Source organism: Garra rufa, chromosome 3, assembly GCF_049309525.1.
Source record: "Garra rufa chromosome 3, GarRuf1.0, whole genome shotgun sequence".
NCBI lineage: Eukaryota > Metazoa > Chordata > Actinopteri > Cypriniformes > Cyprinidae > Garra > Garra rufa.
In genome coordinates this window covers 47,084,520-47,105,413 of record NC_133363.1, presented here as the reverse complement: position 1 = coordinate 47,105,413, position 20,894 = coordinate 47,084,520, and the positions used below count along the sequence as shown (strand labels likewise).

The 20,894-nt window shown below is 35.8% G+C and overlaps 1 protein-coding gene across 1 annotated transcript in view; it reads right to left on the bottom strand.

The window, feature by feature from the left end:
- The window catches only part of dysf (dysferlin, limb girdle muscular dystrophy 2B (autosomal recessive)), a 94,774-nt gene that overhangs the window by 17,218 nt on the left and 56,662 nt on the right, over positions 1-20,894 (bottom strand). Inside the window, exons 37-38 of the mRNA XM_073836632.1 lie at positions 4,207-4,305; positions 635-763 (exon numbers count right to left, since the gene is read on the bottom strand). Coding sequence (XP_073692733.1) covers positions 635-763; positions 4,207-4,305 — 228 coding nt within the window. The remainder of the gene's footprint in view (positions 1-634; positions 764-4,206; positions 4,306-20,894) is intronic.

Below are 20,894 nucleotides of genomic sequence, written 5' to 3'. Positions count from 1 at the left end.
AAAAACCTTTTATTTCTTAATTCTTTCGAAACCATGTACTGGTGCTTAAAGAACACAGAAATAGAGTTGCAAAGATGTGGAAGTTTTGGAACTTTCTAAAGGTTTCCAAAAATGTCCAAACTTTTCTGAAAGTTTCCAAAAAAAATCCTGGAAAGTTTCCGAAAACATTCAACCTCTTTGCAAACCTCCCCAGAAACTAGTACAATGACTTGAAGAACCCACAATGTATCTTGAAGAACATTTTAATCTCCAGTAAAACCTTATAGAAACAACGTAACAGAGGCTTACAGTGACCTAAAGGTTCTGCATTTATGACACAGGCGAGGAGGCACATTTTTGGCATTTTAGACAGTTTTAGACCAAAAAAAAGGGGATAAGACTCCAAACGCTCTAAAATAACAAACTGTTGAATGGTAAATTTGACAAAGTACAGACTGAACCCGCCAGAGGCAAGTATGTGATCTGTTTAAATAGAAGGCCTAATTCAAATGACTTTTCATTAGCTTAGCTAATAAGCAACGACACCCATCCATTGCTTCATCTGGCGCCGTCTGAATGTTTTTCCTCTTGGAGTCTGAATGAGAGCACATGTGACAGCAGTTGATAGTAGCTGAGAGGTTATGAATGACCCTACCTTGAACTCTCCAACAACAGAAGGGTCTTCACTCTCGTTCTGGGCTCTTCCACGGAGAAGTTTAAACGTTTGACAGAAATCAGCCAACTGCTCGAAGCCTTCAGCCTTCTCCAGTTCCCTGTCATACACCTGAGAAAGGAAGCACAGGAGAGAGTGTGTATTTTGTGATATATGATTCGTACGTAGATCTAGTTCTTTAAAAATGCGCTCTAATCAACGGAAAGGGCTGAAAGGACACATATTATGGACAAGACATCCATTGTTTGACTTGCCAAAGCAGTTTTCTTTAAGAATCTTGGACTGTGAGATCTTTAATTGTGGGTTTAACATTTCAGGCGCAAGTCAAACAACCTCAAATGCATCATTAATGCAAAAAGATCTGGAAATTCCTGATTATGAGAATGTTAAAAAACGTCAATAAAATGCGAAAAAACGATTCGTGCCCGAGGAAAATATGCTTCGCCATGACATTACACAACTTTTAACTAGCGGCGCACAAGTCTCCAACCAAATGGCCACCCAGGAGACAACTTAGTGACAAAAGTATGAAGGAATCCTCGTAAGCGAGTCGCTCTGTTTTTCTAGTTGACTCACTCAGGCTTGGTCCCTGAACGTGTGACACGGCACACATCACATGAAACTCTCTCCCAGTCTCTTTTGCTCTTTCCCTGCCTTAAATCTCTCCCTCAGGCACCATTAGCCCAAAATAACAGCTCATCTCAGCAGTTTTAGGGAGAGTGTTTCTGTCTGCTGCTCCTCCCGGTGCGTGGGACACTCTCACACGGTGGCAGCCAACAATCGAACCCCGGGCCTCGCAGGTAGCCCTGAGACCCGAGCCTCTGCCAGATGACTAACGGACACGTTTAGATCGTAAAGGTTGGAAAGAGTGGCTAAGGCAAGTCGAGAGAGAACGTGGTGACAGGGGAGATCGCTGACAAACCGGTCAGAGATCGAGGGATGATAGGGAGGTGTGGGCTGGGGGGAAAACGGGCCGATGACGTCAGTAACGGAGCCCTTGTCTGCACTTGGTTATCCCCCTGCGGCAACCCCGACATGAATTCATCGGAAAAGTTGGGAATCTGGCAGCCATGGGCTCTATTATAAATGGATAAGCTTGTGGGAAGTGGGCTGGAGTGGACTGGAGTCGGGGTGAGTGAGCGTTTGAAAGTAGGCATGCGCACTCCCGAGAGAGACCACAGGCCTTTGAAGTTCTGGCATCCTTATGTTTGGTTTTCTTTGGGCACTGATAATGTCACTATAGTTATGATCAACTTTTAATTTTAATCTCCATGTACAGATTACATACCACTGGGACTGTGAATAAACAATGACAAATGTTCATTTTTGGTTAATTATTACATTTTTTATTCTTTAGTTCAGTAGGAAACAATGTGCTGGGTTCTTTAAAGGGACTGTTCTCCCCAAAATGTTGTCTCATCATTTACTCAGGTTCTCTCAAACCACTATGACTTTCTTCTGTTGAACACAGATGATGTTGTTTTAAAAAAATGTCTAAAAGGGTTAGTTTACCCAAAAAATAAGTCATTAATTGCTCACCCTCAGCCCACAAGACCTTTATTCACCTTCGAAACACAAATTAAGACATTTTAGATTAAATATAAGCGCTTTCTGACCCTGCATAGACAGCAACACAACTACCACGTTCAAAGCCCAGAAAGGTAGTAAGGACATTGTTAAAATATTTGTTCGCAAAAAAACAATAATAACGACTTTATTCAACAATTCCTTCTCTTCTGTGTCAGTCTTCGATGCGCATGACAAGAGCCAGCGTTCTGACATAGAGTGTCCATCTCTCTTAGTTCATCCTCTGTATATTCTGGTTCAAATAAGAAAGGCTGGGCAAAAAATTGCAAGTCATCCTTTTTGTCGAAATCTTCAAACATTTTTACAAAAACTGTTTCTATATACAGCGTGTCTTCTTCTGCTTGTAATCAAGGCGTAGAGCATCTGGGTTCACATGCTTCGTGGTAAACTCAGAAACCCGCAGTGGAGACTGACATGAATAAGAAAAAGTTGTTGAACAAATTGTTTTCTTTGTGCACAAAAAGTATTCTCGTAGCTTCAAAAAATTACGGTTGAACCACTGATGGACTATTTAAACAATGTTCTTACTACCTTTCTGGGCCTTAACGTGGTAATTGCGTTGCTGTGTTTGTAGAATGCTTGGGACTGGTTTCACAGACAGGGCTTAGACTAAGCCAGGATTAGGCCATAGTTCAATTAGGACATAAAAGTAATTTTTATAAACATTGCTTTAAAAAAACATTACTGGCATGCATCTTGACACAAAACAAGTGCACTGACATATTTCAAGATCAATCAGTGCAAGTGTCTTTCAGTTGACACAGCTCAGACTTACATTTTAGTCTGGGACTAGGCTTTGGCCAACCCCCTTGTCCAGGGGTTGGCGTTTCTGTGACTGTCTAAAACATGTAAATATAAGGCACGCAACTGGGTGTCTGTTAGTAAGCATCTAGCCATTACATTCTAACACCACATTGCTCCACACTGCACAAATTTGGCACCACAATGTGGGGTTAACCCCACAAATGTTAACCCTTCTCTGGGAGAGTGTTTCATAACCTTAGGTAAAAATCATTGTTTGTGCTGTTTATAAGCTACAAGAGTAAAACATTCCTTAACCTGCTATTAAAAGTGGAGTTTAGAATGAAGATGATTCAGGGTTAAAGTATTAGTTCACCCAAAAATTAAAATTAGCCCATTATTTACTCACCCTCCAGGCATCCTAGGTGTATATGACTTCCTTCTTTCAGACGAATCCAATCGGAGTTATGTAAAAAATTATCCTGGCAGTTCCAAGTTTTAGAATTGCATGAGCGGTTTCTCTTCATCAGTCCAAAACAAGTCCAATAAAGTGCATCCATCTATAATAAAAAGTAGCTAGTTGATGCATTTTAAATATCCAGATTTAAAACATTATAATCACTTTAATCTAGTTTGCGCCATCTGGTCGTACATGGAAGTCCTTCCGTGTTCCATTGTGCTTGCATGTACATCTATTTCGTGACCGTTGTATAGTTTTGATCTTCACGGCGCATACGCATTCGTTACTTCTACGCGCCGACGCCATACGTGATCCGCCCAGAGCTGCTTCTGGGTACAACCAGTTGGCGCAAGCTCAATTAAAGTGGTTATTACACTTCAAATATAGATATTATTCTTACAAAAATGCATCGATTCACTACAGGAGGCCTTAATTCACCCCCTGAAGCCGTGTGAGGCACATTTTATTATGGATGGATGCACTTTATTGGACTGATGAAGAGAAACACCCACCCATGCAATTCTAAAGCTTGGAAATGCCAGGATAATTTTTAATATAACTCCGATTGGACTCGTCTGAAAGAAGGAAGTCATATACACCTAGGATGCCTAGAGGGTAAGTAAATAATGGGCTAACTTTCATTTTTGGGTAAACCTACCCTTTAAGTGCATGTTGTTTTGGACCCCACTGAATTTGATTGTATGGACAAATATCTTCTTTAAAATATTGTCAGCCATACACATTTGGAACAACATGAGGGCCTCACCTGCAACGTATCGAAGCCCTTCTCCAGATAACTGCCACACTTGTTCCTCTCACCCGTGGAGGCATAAAACTTGCTCCACCAGTCCATAAATTCATCCTGCTGTAGACACGAAGCAAGAAAACAAAAGAACAAAAAGAAACATTAAAAGCAAGGAAGGTCAGTGCATATTTGACATCACATGCCTCATTCATTAGACGCCTGCTTAATTAAATCAATCAGTTCATGAACAAGAACATCTAGTCTGAAAGCAATAAAAGCCTCAACTTACCCATCTCCTCAACTAAAGCATGTCAGACAAATTCAACACAAACAACAAGACAAGGTTAGAAAAAGCAAAGAAAGAAAAAATTCAAGAGAAAATATGCTCATGTGTCAAAACATTTTAAACAGGCACATGCTTGAGTGACAGTGACACCATCTACAGACCAACCGACCAGTGGAAACAACCCTTTCCATAACCTTAATCGTTTCCATAAGCGACTGATAAATCATCCCTCTGCTGTAATGCCCGTAAGTGTAAGCATATCAACTGAAACTAGAAAGAACGCATTCAAATTGTCATTTTCCTGGTACTTTCACGGGTATGATTCAGGAGCGCTGATGTTCTGCTGCAATTTGATGTGTTAATCGCCACTGATACAGTAAGCCTCGCCAATGCTCACTCATTCCATGTGGAAAGTGTGGGAATTTTTCGCAAAGGTACAAATCAGGCAGTTCCCACCTCAGCCAGTACCACATTCCCATCCAACTAAAAGACAAAAGAGTGCTGTTAATGTGAAACAAACTCTGCAAGTGACGCTGCTTCGAAACGAGAAACAAAAATGTAGTGTGATTATGATGCAAGTATTGTGCAAATATGTGCCTCTGTGTGTGTTTGACAGATGGATGAAAGACAGACTGAGCCACTATGGCATAAAACAGTGTGTTTAAAAGAGACGAGACTCCTCCGCTGGCTGGACCCACACACACTGCTCTCTCTTCCAGAAGGCCAGTTTCGACTCACCCCGAGGAGAGACTTTAAGTTTCACTTCCATCGTTCTTTTAACTTTTACGATGAGGGAGGAAAAACAGTAGTGATGGAGCAATGCCGGGCTCCGCTGGTTTTTTCCCCCGTCTTAGTGGTTAGAGAGTGTGGTGGTGTGGCGTGCGTTTTGGTGGCCAGGCAGGGGGCCGTCAGAGTTGTTTAAGTGGCCTACATGCCACTGCTGTGCCAAGGAATGTGTGTGTATTCGTGTCAGAGTGTGTCATATACCACTGCACTACAAAACTGTGTGTTTATGTCTGTTTGTGAGGGCAATATCCTGTTTACTGTCACAGACTAGCAAACTGTGTACATGTGTGCTGCACATTAAACTTAGCAAAAAACCTGAACATATACAAATAAATTCTCTATAAAACTGATATTGGAGCCATGGCATTATATGTGGTTGACATGAATTTGAATCTAGTTTGCTTTGGAAAAGGTCAAAAAATACATTTTAATAAGACAAAATTTGAATGAAGTCTTTCATAAGTCTTTCGTAATCTAAAATAACAGGCAATAAATAAGAAATAAAACAGCACACATATTTAAAAGTTTGTGGTCGGTGCAATTTTTTAAAGCTTTTGAAATAGATCTGATATGGTCACCAAGGCTGTAACTGTTTGATTAAAAATAGAGTAAAATAATAATATTCTAAAATATTATTACAATTTAAAATAACTGTTTCCTATTTTCTAGTGATGGCATAACTATACTTTCAGCAGCCATTACACTAGTCTCCAGTGTCACATAATCATTCAGAAATCATTCTAATATGCTGATTTGATGGTCAAAAAATGTTTCTTCTTATTATCAATGTTGAAAACAGCTGTGCTGTTTAATATTTCTGTAGAAACTGTAATACATTCACATTAATTTTTTTGTTTGTTTGTTTATTGATAGATAGAATATTCAAAAGAACTGAATTTATTTGAATAATCTTTTTATTTGAAAGAACAATCTTAACTGTCACTGATGATCAACTTTTTAATGGTAGTGTCCTTTACTTTTAATACCTAAGAAAATGGTTTTATTCAAAACTACTTACAAATAAATCTATTAACAAAAATAAAAAATAAATAAGGCCAAAAAATACAAAGAAATTTAGATTTGAGGAAAACATTTCGGGATTTTTCTCCATATAGTGGTCTTCAATGGGGATCAATGGGTTGGAGGCCCTATCTACAGGGTTCGTACAGACACTGTAAAATGAAATTCTCAAGGACTTTTCACGCACTACTTTTTTGATTTTCAAGGACTTCAATCAGAGATCTCACTTATCGAACAATGTCTTCTATTTCAAATTCTAAAAAAGAATTATCTTAATACAAATATGCTAATACAAAATAATGTTACGCACATGCAAAGTATTACTACTAAAGTATTATAAAGTATACTACACTTTCACTATAGTAAAACTACGATTAGTTTTCTTAAGGAATTTGTATTTGTGTATACTTTCTTTCTTTCTTTTTTCTGTTTTGTTTTTATAACTGTGTATTGCCTTAATGGTTTGATGTTTTCTACAGTTAAAAAAAAAAAAAGATTCGCTAAATCCCAAAAAAGCTCAGTTTCACCTATCACTATGTGCTTTTTAAAATCATTACAAGCAATGTTAAAATTCAAAAATGAATGGCCCTTTAAATTTGATCTGGTTTTTGCTAGTGAATCACTTAAAATAAATGATCAAAGTCACGAGTTTGAATCAATCGGAGTGGTTCCAGCTTAAATGACTCAATTGATTTGGTTCACCTGCTCCTCTTTTTGCATCTTTAGCCAAGTTTACACGGCACTGTCAGTACTACTACTAGTACTACTTGCTTAGCTTGATGTTTTTTTTAATTCACTGAATTTTGTGTGAAAAGATGTGCTTATTGAAAAATGTATTTCATAGATACATTGTCTTTCAATAATTGAAGCACTTTTCAAGTACCTCTTCAGGAATATTGCTATTTTCAAGGGTTTTCCAGGCCTTAGGTTTTGAAAAGTCAAATTCAAGTACTTCAAGCACTTTGTATGAACTCTGTATCTGTATCTTGGCTGGGATTGTGTAGAGCCCTTTGAAGCTGCATTGAAACTGCAGTTTAAACCTTTCAACCTGTTCATCCCCATTGAAGTCCACTACATAGAGAAAAATCCTGGAAGTTTTCCCCAAAATTAATTTTCGACTGAAGAAAGAACATGGGGGTGAGTAAATTATCAGGAAATTTTAATTCAGGAGTGAACTAATCCTTTAAGAAATGTCACAATAGAAAGCTTCGGAATTGCTCAGAAAACATGAGACTCTGTAAAAAACAGTATTTTTTTTAAAAGAGTAATTGCATTAGGAGTCAAGATCGTACAGAAGAGACGTGTACAGCACATGTGCGTGACCAGAAATCAGAACAGGTTAAAGGACTGCCAAGTTTGGTGGACACAGATCGAAAACTCACAACTCTTGGAGGAATTACAGTCAAAAAGTTTTAAAAACGGTAAATCCAATCATTTACAAAAGACATAACACATTTAGACAAGTGGCTGCAACTTGAAAGCTCTAGAAGTTAGAGTCATTTTGGTGTCGACTCAGAGATTTTGAAAAGAATGCAAACTCAGTACTCAAACTCGGATTTCCTCAAGCCAATATAATAAAGGAGAGAAATTAATGACTCAACAAATGGCACTGGAAATCCACAGAGAGAAAGAAATGAGCAGTAGGTATGAGGTGAAGGTAACATGAAGTAAATGTTTTCAGAGGACAGTTGCGCAGTCCATCTACCCAAAGGCGGCACACAGGGGAAATAGGACTGGGTGTGCAGCAAAGATTTGCAAAGTATTGTGAAGTTGCCTTCAGAATCACTTAAGCTGAGTTGGCCTGGCTGTGCGGCAGCCTAACCGGCCTTGAATGGTGCTTTTCATAGTACTGCCACATGTCTCCTCTCTTTGTCTGACAGAGCTATTAAAGTGGAGCCTAAGGATGCCGTGACAGCCATGTTTCCATACTAGTGACTATGTGTGTGTGCCTTAGGTGTTTGTGCTAAGTTTGTGTTAATCTTGTGAGCAAGGAAATAATGTTCCATTTTGCCTCTGAAATGATGTGTAATGAGTGCGTCTGGTCACCCAGACACTTTGAGTGCACCAGATGTATGCGTTTAGTTATTCTATACTCTGCCCAAAGGTTTTAGGACTTAGGGGTATTATTAAAATAAGTACTGCACCAGAGAAGACTGCACCATATAAACCTGGGTGTATATGTGCGTGTGTGCTTGCAAAAAGGGAAACACACCGTCAAAAGTGATGTTATACAGATGAAAAGATAATGTTATGGGTATGATACGATTTCAGACATCGGGAACCTAAAAATTTATAAAAATGAAAGGATGTATAATGGCTGCTATGCCCCTGGGCGGCCCGGTATTGGAACAGGGTGGTCGGGAAGGTTGAGGAAAAACAGTGAACTTCACTGCTCCTCCAAAAATTCATTCATGCAAAACCTGTTAAAATGGTTGCAAACATTCTCAGTTCCTGAGGTAAAGGTTACTGTAAGGCACTGGTGGTGTTAGCTTTGGGTCTGAAAGAGCTTGTGTGCACTAGTTATGAAAAATAACCAAACAGAGTTGGTAATAATTGGGCGCTGAATAGACTTTTAACACAAGTTATGTTTAGAATATAACATACAGACATTCCATGTGCTTTGATTGACGGTTCATTCAGAAATATAAACAATATCCGAAATGACCTCAAGAATTTGTGACATGGAGTTGGTGGAAAACCTGTAGGCTCTAAGCAGGTTAAATTTCGTCCACGACTTCACAATTCAGTCCTTCATTTTTCATAAATGCTGTGATGGAGTGCAGTAGAGGCTGGCAGCATATACATATAGCACATATACGGTGCAATATATAGTGCTGGTTTGGTAGCAGAACCAGTAAAGATATGCTTAAGTGTACTTCACAGTGACAGTCACTGCATTGGAATATGCCTACTACTATACCTCCTACTATACAGCAAAGTAGATTAGTATCTCTCAATTCATAGCATTCATAAAAAAATGTAAGTATACTATGCTACATAAAACATACTTTATACATACTATCGCAAGTAGCCTAAGTTCTTAATGTAGTGCCTAATCAGTATGCAAATGCATACTGCAGATACAACAAATGACTAGTAAATATGAATGTACAGTACTGTACGGTAACTTATAATTCTGTACAGTACTGTACACTACATTACATTACATTGTGAAGTCTCATCACAGTTGACGCAACTATATTTTATAAAGTCCAATGAAGGTAAAAGTCTCAAATTGTCAGGGTACAGCACTGGTTCACAACCTTTTTGACTCCAAGACCTTCCAAGGTTTACAACAATATTAAAAGGGTTATTTTAAATGATCAAGAATAAGGATTTTTCTAAATACATTTTACTTCATTTCTACCTCATAAAATATTTTAGAGTTCATCATAGCTACAGAAATGTATGTTTATTATAAACATATGGCATTTTAAGATTTTATTCATTTATTTGATTTTTTCCTGGTCTAGTAGGGCCCTGTGATTTCCGTAATGCACAAAACGCAGACAGAATCGTGGAATCCAGTCATAAAAATTTTATTTACTGTATAACGCAGATTGCCTAATTTGTGATGACTAAATCGAAAGTAGGTCAGTACATTTAACTCAAAACACGTTATAGACTATTGTCTGTGAATATTCAGCCACAAAAATACTATTTAAATATGAACCTGAATGTTCTGCATGTCTCTTTGTGAATGAATGGCGCAGACGAGTGGTTTTGTTTACTACTCACGCAATGTTTTCACCCTTTGCCACCTTAATATATGAGTACACATAAATACAATCTTTAAAACTGCTCTGAGTTTACCCTATCTTTTGAGAAAAACTGTCATTAGTGTTGGGGAAAGTTACTTTTAAAAGTAATGCATTACAATATTGCCTTACTCCATAAAAAGTAACTAATTTCGTTACTTTTATGGAAAGTAATGCATTACATTACTTTTGCGTTACTTTTTTAATCTGGCCAGGGCTTTCTTGTTTGTTTTTAATTGAAAAAAAAATTCAATTTTTAGCAAATGTAAAAGCCCTTTTACACCAAAAAGTGAAATGAATATGCCTAAGACTGAAGGTAAAGTCAATTCACGTCTGTACAATAGAAATGTAATAAAATAAAGTTTAACACTCTTCAGCAATGAGAAAAATGAAGCACAAATGTTAGTTAATAATCTAAAGTAATTTTTGCTCATTAGTATGGTTAAATTGGATCAACAAAGATCAGCAGCAAAGACACTGGTTAATAAAATGGGATTAAATACATGAAGAAAACAAAAAGTAACTGCCATTACTTTTTTTGAATAAGTAACTTGTTACTTTACTAGTTACTTGAAAAAAGTAATCTGATTACGTAACTCACATTACTTGTAATGCATTAAAATTTGGTCAAATAATATATAACAATTAAATAAATAATAGTGAATTTGAGAAAAAAATTAAATATATTTCACAAGGCCTTAACATTTAAATTTTTGTTCAACTTTTAATAAATTGCTGTTAAATTCCACACTTTCAACTTAAAAACGTAAGTTTAGCAGCTGCCTTAAAATTTTAAGTTAAATTAACTTAAAACTACAAGTCATTCTAACTCACGACAAAAAATGAGTTAATGTCTTGTACTACTAAGTTGATTTAACTTAAAATTTTAAGGCAGCTGCTAAACTTAAGTTTTTAAGTTGAAAGTGTGGAATTTAACAGCAAACTGGGGAAATGTTTTTACAGTGTTGTATAAGTTTCATGCTTTCAATTATTTAGACATAATTTTTGATTATTAAATCAGAGTCTCCATAAATTAAAATGGAAAAACGGAATTTGAAAAAATAAAATAAAAGGAAAGACAGCTACTGAATCTAAAACCATCTCTATTATCACACAAAAAAATATGTTGTGAGTAGGGCCGGGACTTTAACGTGTTAATTTAGATTAATTAATTACACAAAAATAACGCGTTAAATTTTTTTAACGCATGGATGGAAGCGTCGATAAGAGCATGGTTGCATCCTATTGCTACACTTAATGGCAATATTGCACTGGTCTGTTGGACTTGGTTGAACAAAAATAAACAATATTTTGTTGCTTAAAGGATTAGTTCACTTTCATAACAACAATGCACAGATAATGTACTCACCCCCTTGTCATCCAAGATGTTCATGTCTTTCTTTCCTCAGTCGTAAAGAAATTGTTTTTTTTGAGGAAAACATTTCAGGATTTCTCTCTTTATAATGGATATGGATGGCGCCCCGAAGTTTGAACTTCCGAATTGCAGTTTAAATGCACTTTAAATGCAGCTTCAAAACGCTCTAAACTATCCCAGCCGAGGAGGAAGGGTCTTATCTAGCGAAACGATCGGTTATTTTCGAAACAAATTGACAATTTATATACTTTTTAACCTCAAATGCTCGTCTTGTCTCATCTCTGCGCAGTACATTCAAAGTGTGTGTGATTCGGGGAAATACAGTTAGGGTACGTCTAAAAACTCCCATCTCATTTTCTTACCTAACTTCAAAATCGCCTTAGATCGCTGCAAAAGTACCGACATAGTGTTTACAAAGTGAACATACAAAGAAACTCAAACGCCCTTAACAAAAAAAAAAAGGTAAAAAACGCATTGTAGGACGATTTTGACATTGAAGACATAAACGAGATGGGAGTTTTTAGACGTACACTAACTGTATTTACCCGAATCACACACACTTTGAATGTGCTGTGCAGAGATGAGACAAGACGAGCATTTGAGGTTAAAAAGTATATAAATTGTCAATTTGTTTCGAAAATAACCGATCGTTTCGCTAGATAAGACCCTTCCTCCTCGACTGGGATAGTTTAGAGCCTTTTGAAGCAGCATTTAAAGTGCATTTAAACTGCATTCCGGAAGTTCAAACTTCGGGGCGCCATCTATATCCATTATAAAGAGAGAAATCCTGAAATGTTTTCCTCAAAAAAACATAATTTCTTTACGACTGAGGAAAGAAAGACATGAACATCTTGGATGACAAGGGGGTGAGTACATTATTTGTGCATTGTTGTTATGAAAGTGAACTAATCCTTTAAGTTTATGTATTCAGTCATTATTCAATGGTACTAAAAATCCATATGAAAAAACTTACTTCTCACTGTTCTCAGGTCAAATATTTATATGCGATTAAAATGCGATTAATTTCGATTGATTAATTACAAAGCCTCTAATTAATTTGATTTTTTTTTTTTTATTGTGTCCCGGCCCTAGTTGTGAGTTCTGCAAATTAAAGGGAGTAAGATCTATTACAAAATTCCTATTCTTTGCTTTTCACCATTGCTCTAGCTTGTTCCTTATAAGCTGGCATTATATACTACAAATATTGCTGGCACAATGGCTTATGTTCCTCTACCATAATTCACTTTGGATAAAAGCCTCCATAATATCACAATATCATAAAGCCAGTGCTGGCCTTCTCAAGCAGGATGTTGGATAAAAGCTAAAAGGTCTTTTGAATGTACGTATACATTTCTAACTGGATTTATTTTGGTTTAGGGCAGCTCTTGTTCAATAAGACATGTGCTGTACTGCTTCACTGTCTGCACATTTCAGCAGAGTCAAGGCATTCTTTCAAATAACCTTCAGCATAGTTTCATGGTCTGAAGAAAATTAAGCCACCAACCAATATTCCATTTTATGAGCAACCACAGTTCTGCATGTTTCTTTTTTCCTCCTCTCAAAACTACTGATGCGTTTTGGATGTCAAGTACTACGACTGGCAAAACTGTTAAAATACTATTTGTCCTCTGGAGTGTCTGAAGGCTTGGCAAAGACTTCAGCAAACATTGCATCGCCACACTACAGGCCTGTGTGCATCGCAGTTCTCGCAAAGTATAGAATAGAATAGAATAGAATAGAATAGAATAGAATAGAATAGAATAGAATAGAATAGTTGTGACCCTGCTTTAGGCCAAACTAATTTCAAAATAATGATGATCACTTGTGTGATTGAAAATAGGTAACAATTTACAATGAACAATACATTTATTAAACTATTTATTAATCTTTGTTCATGTTAGTTAATAAAAATACAGTTTGTATACATTGTTTGTTCATCTTAGTTCACAGTGAAATAACTAATGTTAACAAACACAACTTGTTTTTAATAATGCATAAGTAAATGCTGAAATTAACATTAAGATTAATAAATGCTGCAGAAGAACTGTTCATTCTTAGTTTGTTAACTAATGTAGTTTACTAATTATTGTAATAAAAATAAACCAACTAGACTTTAATATTGTAGTATGCAAAATTAACTCATGTTAAGATAAATGGTTACTGTACCAAAGCCTATTATTAAGCAAAGTATTAAAAATTATCTGGAAAATATGTACTTTATATTAATCTGAAATTGTATCATTTTTCCTTATGGTAGATGTATTAACTTATACATCATAAACTTGAAGATAAATATATCAAAATTTTCAAAAAAGTGCACTTTAAACAATAAAAATAAAAAGCATTTTTTTGTCAGTTTTCTTTTCATTCGACATATTTAATAAATAGTTTACATTTTAACTTTGACAGCCCTAAAACACATTTGGTAAAATATTTCCTTTCCAATTTCTTACTTCCCTTTCTAGCACCCTCTTGTGAATCCTAGACCCCAGTTTAAAAATATCTGAATTAGAAAACCTCAAAATAATAAATCACACCTCATTAAAATTACAATAAAAAAAAGTAATGAACATCTCTCCTCTCTATTTTTTTCTCTCCCTTCTGAAAGCAACAGGACAGGACCGTGGCTTATAGAAAGTATCTTTAAAATTCAATTAGTGGAAAACTGATTGAAGACACATTTTCGTCTCTCGCTCCCTTTCTCTTCCTTTCACTCATTTTTTTCTTTCTGTTCTTGACATTTGGCTATGAGGGGAAATGCACTGGGAATCTTTTAACAGCCCTATTTACTTTGGCTCTGGTGAGAGAGAAAATTTGGGTTTTTTGATCATCTGGTTTGAATGTTTTCTAATAAAATAAATATCTTTGTTTGCAAAAAAAAAAAAAAGAGAGAAACCTCTATGTTTTGGCAGGAGAAGGGAGAAAGTACTACATTTAGAGTCTGATTTAAACAAGAAGTTATATCAAAGCATTCTGCTTAGTCCAAGCCTGGTCTAAGATCTAGAACCAAAGCCCTAAATCTGTGGAGATCATGCGACCGAGACCAAATTAGACCATGAAAAGACCTCCATGACATCCAAGAGCAGACGGGCCTAAAACACACACAACTCCTGTATGCTTGCTTCTCTTTTCTCAGTCCCTCATTCACGATCCTGAATTTTTCCTGTTAGAAATAAAATTCCTGTAACTAAAAAAGTGCAGAAAGAAGGATAGTTTGAATCCATTAAGTCTCCTTGATCTTAACACAAAACAGGATTCGTCTTCTGGAGGAACAGTGCTCTGCAACCAATCAGAAGCATAACAGAGAACTTTACAGAGTCAAAGACAAATATGAGAGCAAATTAGCTTAGCCTCATCAATAAAAACTATAATAAAAAGCAAAAAATGTCTCTCACCCAAATTTCCTACAGTCAGTCACATGCACAAATCCTCCACAAATGCGTAAGCGCTCACAAAGCCAGCTAGGTCCTACTGGCATATATCTGCCTGATTAGAGGCATCCGTTAACCTAATTAGATTGGTGTAAATATCATTTGGAAATAGTCTTTATGGTCAGAAGTATGCGGATTTCCAAAACACCACACCCATATGAGCTTATTTGAGCATTTAATTTTAAAACCACGGGTATTGACAGGGAGTCGGTCCTCCCTTTGCAGCTATAATAGTTTTCAATCTTCTGAAAAGGCTTGGAACATGCTGCGGGGATGTTGTGGATATAGAAGATGTTGTAACATGGCTGTAGGGATTTACTCTCATTCAGATACAACAGCAAAAGGGAGGTCAGGCACTGATATTGGGCAGTGGAGACTGACTGGAAGTTGGCGTTCCAATTCATCCCAAAACAAGTTCAGGTCTGGACTTTGTGTAGGCCAGTCAGCTTTTTCCACAACAGACTCAGTAAACCATTTGTACGTTGACCACATTTTGGCATTTTCATGCTAGAGAAGACAAGGGCCTCACACAGACGAATGCTTCATTTTATGCACTTAATAGCCAATCCATTCATTAAAGGATTAGTTCACTTCCAGAAAAAAAAAATTCCTTTACCCCCATGTTATCCAAAATGTTTATGTATATGGAAAACATGACAGGATTTTTCTCCATATAGTGTACTTCAATGACGAAGGTTCACTAGATAAGACCCTTATTCCTCGGATGTGGATCGTGTAGCTGAAGCTGCATTGAAATTGCAATTTGGATCTGCAACCCGTTGGGCATTTCTGAAGTCCACTATATGGAGAAAATTAGATTATGCCAACCCTGAACCAACATACAAAACCACCAAATTTTGCTGTAAGTTTGATCACAACATCAACGTCTGATGCATATGGCACACAAAAGCGGAAACACTTCAGGAGTTTGAAAGTCATTATTGGATTGGTTGAATTATACAGGATTTCCATTAAATGTGTGTGATGTTCTTTAACATTTCGACTGGAAACAAAGATGCTGTGAGGCCAAAATCCCTCACAAAAGAAGAAAGCCGTCTTGTTTACAACTGACGATAAGCGCTTATCAGGGTCAACTAAACGTTGGGTTTTCAAAAGTATGTGAAATATTTAATGTTTGCAGAAATACATTTAAGAGTTTTAAACACCGGTCTGTTATTGTGGGGACATTTCCACGCCCCTAAACATGACTCGCAAAACTAAACATGATTAGTTGCTTTACCTGTCAGTCACATGGCCTCTTGGGCGGGCCTTGGCCATTCAAAGCAGCCAAGGTTCCCAGACCTTCTGCCGTCAGTCTGAAGGTCTGGCTACACGAGACTTAGTGCTTTTAAGCTAAGTTTAAATATTTGTTATTAACTAACTGCATGATTTATACTGACATTTCAGCCATATGGACATCACCTTGACATAGCCACTTCTCCTAAATATGATGTAGAAACTTTAATTTTCTGAAGCTGCAACAATTTGTATTGTGAAAAGCGCTATACAAATAAATGTGGATTGAATTAAATAAAATAACAATAAATTAAATTTGCTAACTATCACATTGTGTTTTATTAACGTCTATACATAACCCAACCCGAAACCTACCCTTACAATAATGAAAATACAATAATTATTGCTGTTCAGCATGACAAAAATGACACAATATTGATGTGTGCATGCCCAGTAAGCCCTGTATCCCTTCAAAAATCTTCAGGTAAATGTCAGACCTTGGTCTAGGTGATGTCACTTGTCCATGCTTCATCATACACCAAGAGCATGCAGCACAAAACACAAGTCACATTGCATGTGTATGAATTTACCACAGCCATTCTGACTCAAAAAAGGCGACATGCCATGGGCCACAAACACAAACAGAGACAAATTAATAGGGATGCACCGAATGTTCGGTAACCAAAATAAGCGAAAAGGCTGAATAAATTATACCGAACAATAACGTGACGTGATCAAATAGAGGCGCACACTAATGCAGCAAACATGTCGGCAGTGTGGAAGCATTTAAAACCACACCGACAGCACGAGACTGTTTAGTATCGCATCTCATGTCTTCCATGAGAAGAGAAAGGGGTGGTTGTTGCTGGTTACTGTATGATGACTGAAATCACGAAATTGCCTTAAACCATTAGTAAATAAACTACAGAACGTTATGTTGTCTAATACAAGCACAAACTGTTTTTAGTCTGACAGCACTGCAGGAGCTTGTTAGCCAGGGTTCAAAGTCCAAAGTGCGAGGGAAATCTGCGTATTGAGAATCATTCATAAATCTGCTGCTGTCAGCAAAAAGGAGTACTGAGGTCTTCTTGCGGGTTTCCGCCAAAATAAAAGTCATTTTATTTTACTGTTGTTCTGAGAAATAAAATAAATAAGTAACACAAAAATAATGATACAATCATTACAACAGCTCTATTAATACATTTTTTATAAGATTCTCTTTTGCTCAGCAAGGCTGCATTTGTACATTAAAAACACATGCCTGATTCAAGAAGGGGGTCTTAAAAATGGCCAAAGAATATTCTTTTAAGTAATATATGTGACCCTGGACCACAAAACCAGTCTTAAGTCGCTGGGGTATATTTGTAGCAATGGCCAAAAATACATTGTTTGGGTCAAAATTATTGATTTTTCTTTTATGCCAAAAATCATTAGGAAATTAAGTAAAGATCATGTTCCATGAAGATTTTTTGTAAAATTCCTACTATAAATATATCAAAATGTAATTTTTGATTAGTAATATGCATTGCTAAGAACTTAATTTGGACAACTTTAAAGGTGATTTTCTCGGCATTTTGATTTTTTTGCACCCTCAGATTCCAGATTTTCAAATAGATGTATCTCGGCCAAATATTGTCCTATCCTAACAAACCATACATCAATAGAAAGCTTATTTATTGAGCTTCTCAGTTTTTAACTGAGTTTTTAGTAATTTAACCTTATGACTGGTTTTGTGGTCCAGGGTCACATATATTATTTTATCATTTGAAGTTAAGTTGTGCTTTGTTGGTAGGCTATAATTTCTACTAGAATGTTTAAAATGTTCAGTGTTAAATAAATATTTTTAAATTGTTGTTTTGTAATTGACTTTTTTTCTTGAAAAGCAAGACAAAACTGTAAAAAGCAAATATTGGCTATTTAATTTATGCAATGGTGAAAAAAATTGGAAAAATACATGGGGGAAAAACACGAAAAACTGTGTTCGGAAATCGGCCTTCGACCCAGTGTGTAATTTTGTTCGGCTTTGGACAAGAATTTTCATTTCGGTGCATCCCTACAAATTAAAAAAATAAAAATAAACATTTCATTCTTACTTATTGAGGAAAAAACCTTGGACTCAACCCATAGCATTATCACTCAATGAGCTCTAGTCAGGATGAAATGAAGGTTGCAGAGAAATGGATGAAAGTGGAGATGGTGAAAGGGCTGATGGGGTCATACATACGTACATGGAGGCTGGACTGAGAAGGCGAGATGTTAATAATGGCAGAGCTGGTGCCGTCTGCCTGTTATAAACCAGAAGCATTGGTTAGTTGGTTAACGTTAGTAAATACCCATCATTCGCTAATCGCTAATAAAAAATGCATCAAGGAGGTACAATCATTTCAATTCCCAAATCTTACAATTTCAAGTCCAAAGCAAAATGTTTGAGGTTGCAATTGAAATGCATTATATTAAATATCCTTATCAAGAAAAATCTAACTATAGTACATGTTATACAACACTCTACCAGTCAGTTCAATCCTGGCCCCAGTTACCTTTTTTTTGTAGCGAAATGAGGAACGACATGAAAACAGAGCTACACATTAGATCAGCTGGATATATGGATGAAGTAAGATGACAGCATATATTACAGAGCAAACAGTGGATGAGGTCTCCAGGTCTGGAACTCCCAGACTAAGATGCAACAGAGAGCGTCAATGAGCTACAGATGGCAACCCTACCGAACGCTTCGACTCAAACCTGCGGTTTGTGAACTCAGACAGAACTGTTTCTAGCTGATAGATAAATCATTACCAAGGTCAGGACCATGAAATGTGATTCCCCGATGAAGAATGACACCCCGAGATTGTTGTTTTTCCTGGACGGGACTCAAAAGTGGGTTTTCACCAATAATAGCTTTAACAGATGAAGAGAGGGTCTCAACAGTAGGATGAGTTCATGCGGCAATGCAAGCGCTAACGCTAATTAGCTGCAGACATAACACACATTCATATTCCGTAACGCTGCACCTCCCGATGCTAAATCAAACCATTGTTTTCTATGGGAACGTGTCGCAGAGAAAGTACCACGCCAGCCATAAAACAATACTGGTGAAAATGCATTGAACAATGGAATAAAATAATTAAATTCTGAGGAGAGAGCTCTCCAAGGAGTGCGAATAATTTAGCGTAACCGTTTCATTTTAAAGACGCTGTCCCTCTACGCATTATGAAATGCATTGTAATAAATAACATGCTCAGGGCAAACATCTATTATAATTCAAACACAAATCTTATTACATCTATGTCAACAAATGCTCCCCTCAAAAGGATAATATATCACGCAAAAAACACAACAACAATTCTGCTGTTACACAGAGAATAAAACGTTTTTTGTGGTTTGTTGAAGTCTGGTTAACTTTAGTGCATTTAAGCCAAGATTAAACATAATAAAATAATTTTGACGAACATTCATTTAAAATTAATAATAATATTCATTTTCTATTCATTTAGTTTGACATTGATGTATTAATTTTAATAATTGTAAATTTAACAAACAAAAAAAAAGGGTAATATACACTACCGCTCTAAAGTTTAAAGTTTAGGATCAGTAAAACTGTTTTTTAAAGAAGTCTCTTATGCTCATCAAGACTGCATTTATTTGATCAAAAATATGGGGAAATTTTTTTATTATAATATAAAACATTATACAATATATACATTAAAATATTTTTTTTTTCCTGTGATGCAAAGCTGAATTTTCATCAGCCATTACTCCGGTTTTCAGTGTCACATGATCCTTCAGAAATCATTCTAATATGCTGATATTATCTATGTTGGCAACAGTTATAAAATATTTTTTTGGAACCTGTGATACTTTTTTCAGGATTCTTTGATCAATAAAAAGTTAAAAAGAACAGCATGTATTCAAAATACACATATTTTCTAACAACATAAGTCTTTGCTATCACTTTTTATTAATTTAACACGTCCCTGCTGAATAAAAGTAATAATTTCTTTCAAAAAAGAAAGAATATAAATTTACTGACCCCAAACTTTAGAACAGTAGTAGTGTATATTGTTAGAAAAAAGTATATTTTAAATAAATGCTGTTTGAAAAATCCTGAAAAAAAGTATCACAGTTTCCAAAAAAATATTAATCAACACAACAGTTTGCAGCACTGATAATAAATCAGTATATTAGAATGATTTCTGAAGGATTATGTGAAATTAAATACTGGAGTAATGATGCTTAAAAAAAATCAGCTTTGATCACAAAAATAAATTTTAATGTATATCAAAATAGAAGAACGTTGTTTTACATTAGAAAATATTTCACAATATAACTTTCTGTATTGTTGATTAAATAAAACCAGTCTTGACGTGCATAACAGACTTCTTTAAAAAACATTACTTACTTAACAAGTCTTACTGATCCAAAACTTTTGAGCAGTAGTGTATATAAGCTGTAATGTTATATTAATAATAACTCACTGATATGACATTAACTGCATGTGTTTTTAAAATTTTTTGGAACAACCAACTAATTCATTTTCCTTAGAATTGTCGAATAAAGCTGATTGTTAAGAAAAAGAATGAATAATGTACAAAGTATTTTATTCAAAATCAATTTCTCCACATAATAGCACATGCTCAACACATTTAACATTTTCGGCATAGTTAATACATTTAAATAAAGCTAAAATGAAAATAAAATAAAATATTAGATGAAAAACTAAAAAACTAATAAAAAATGTTGTACTGGCAACTAACTGAAATGGAATAATATCTAAAACTAATATCACAATAAATGAAACCTGAATAGCAAAGCACTGG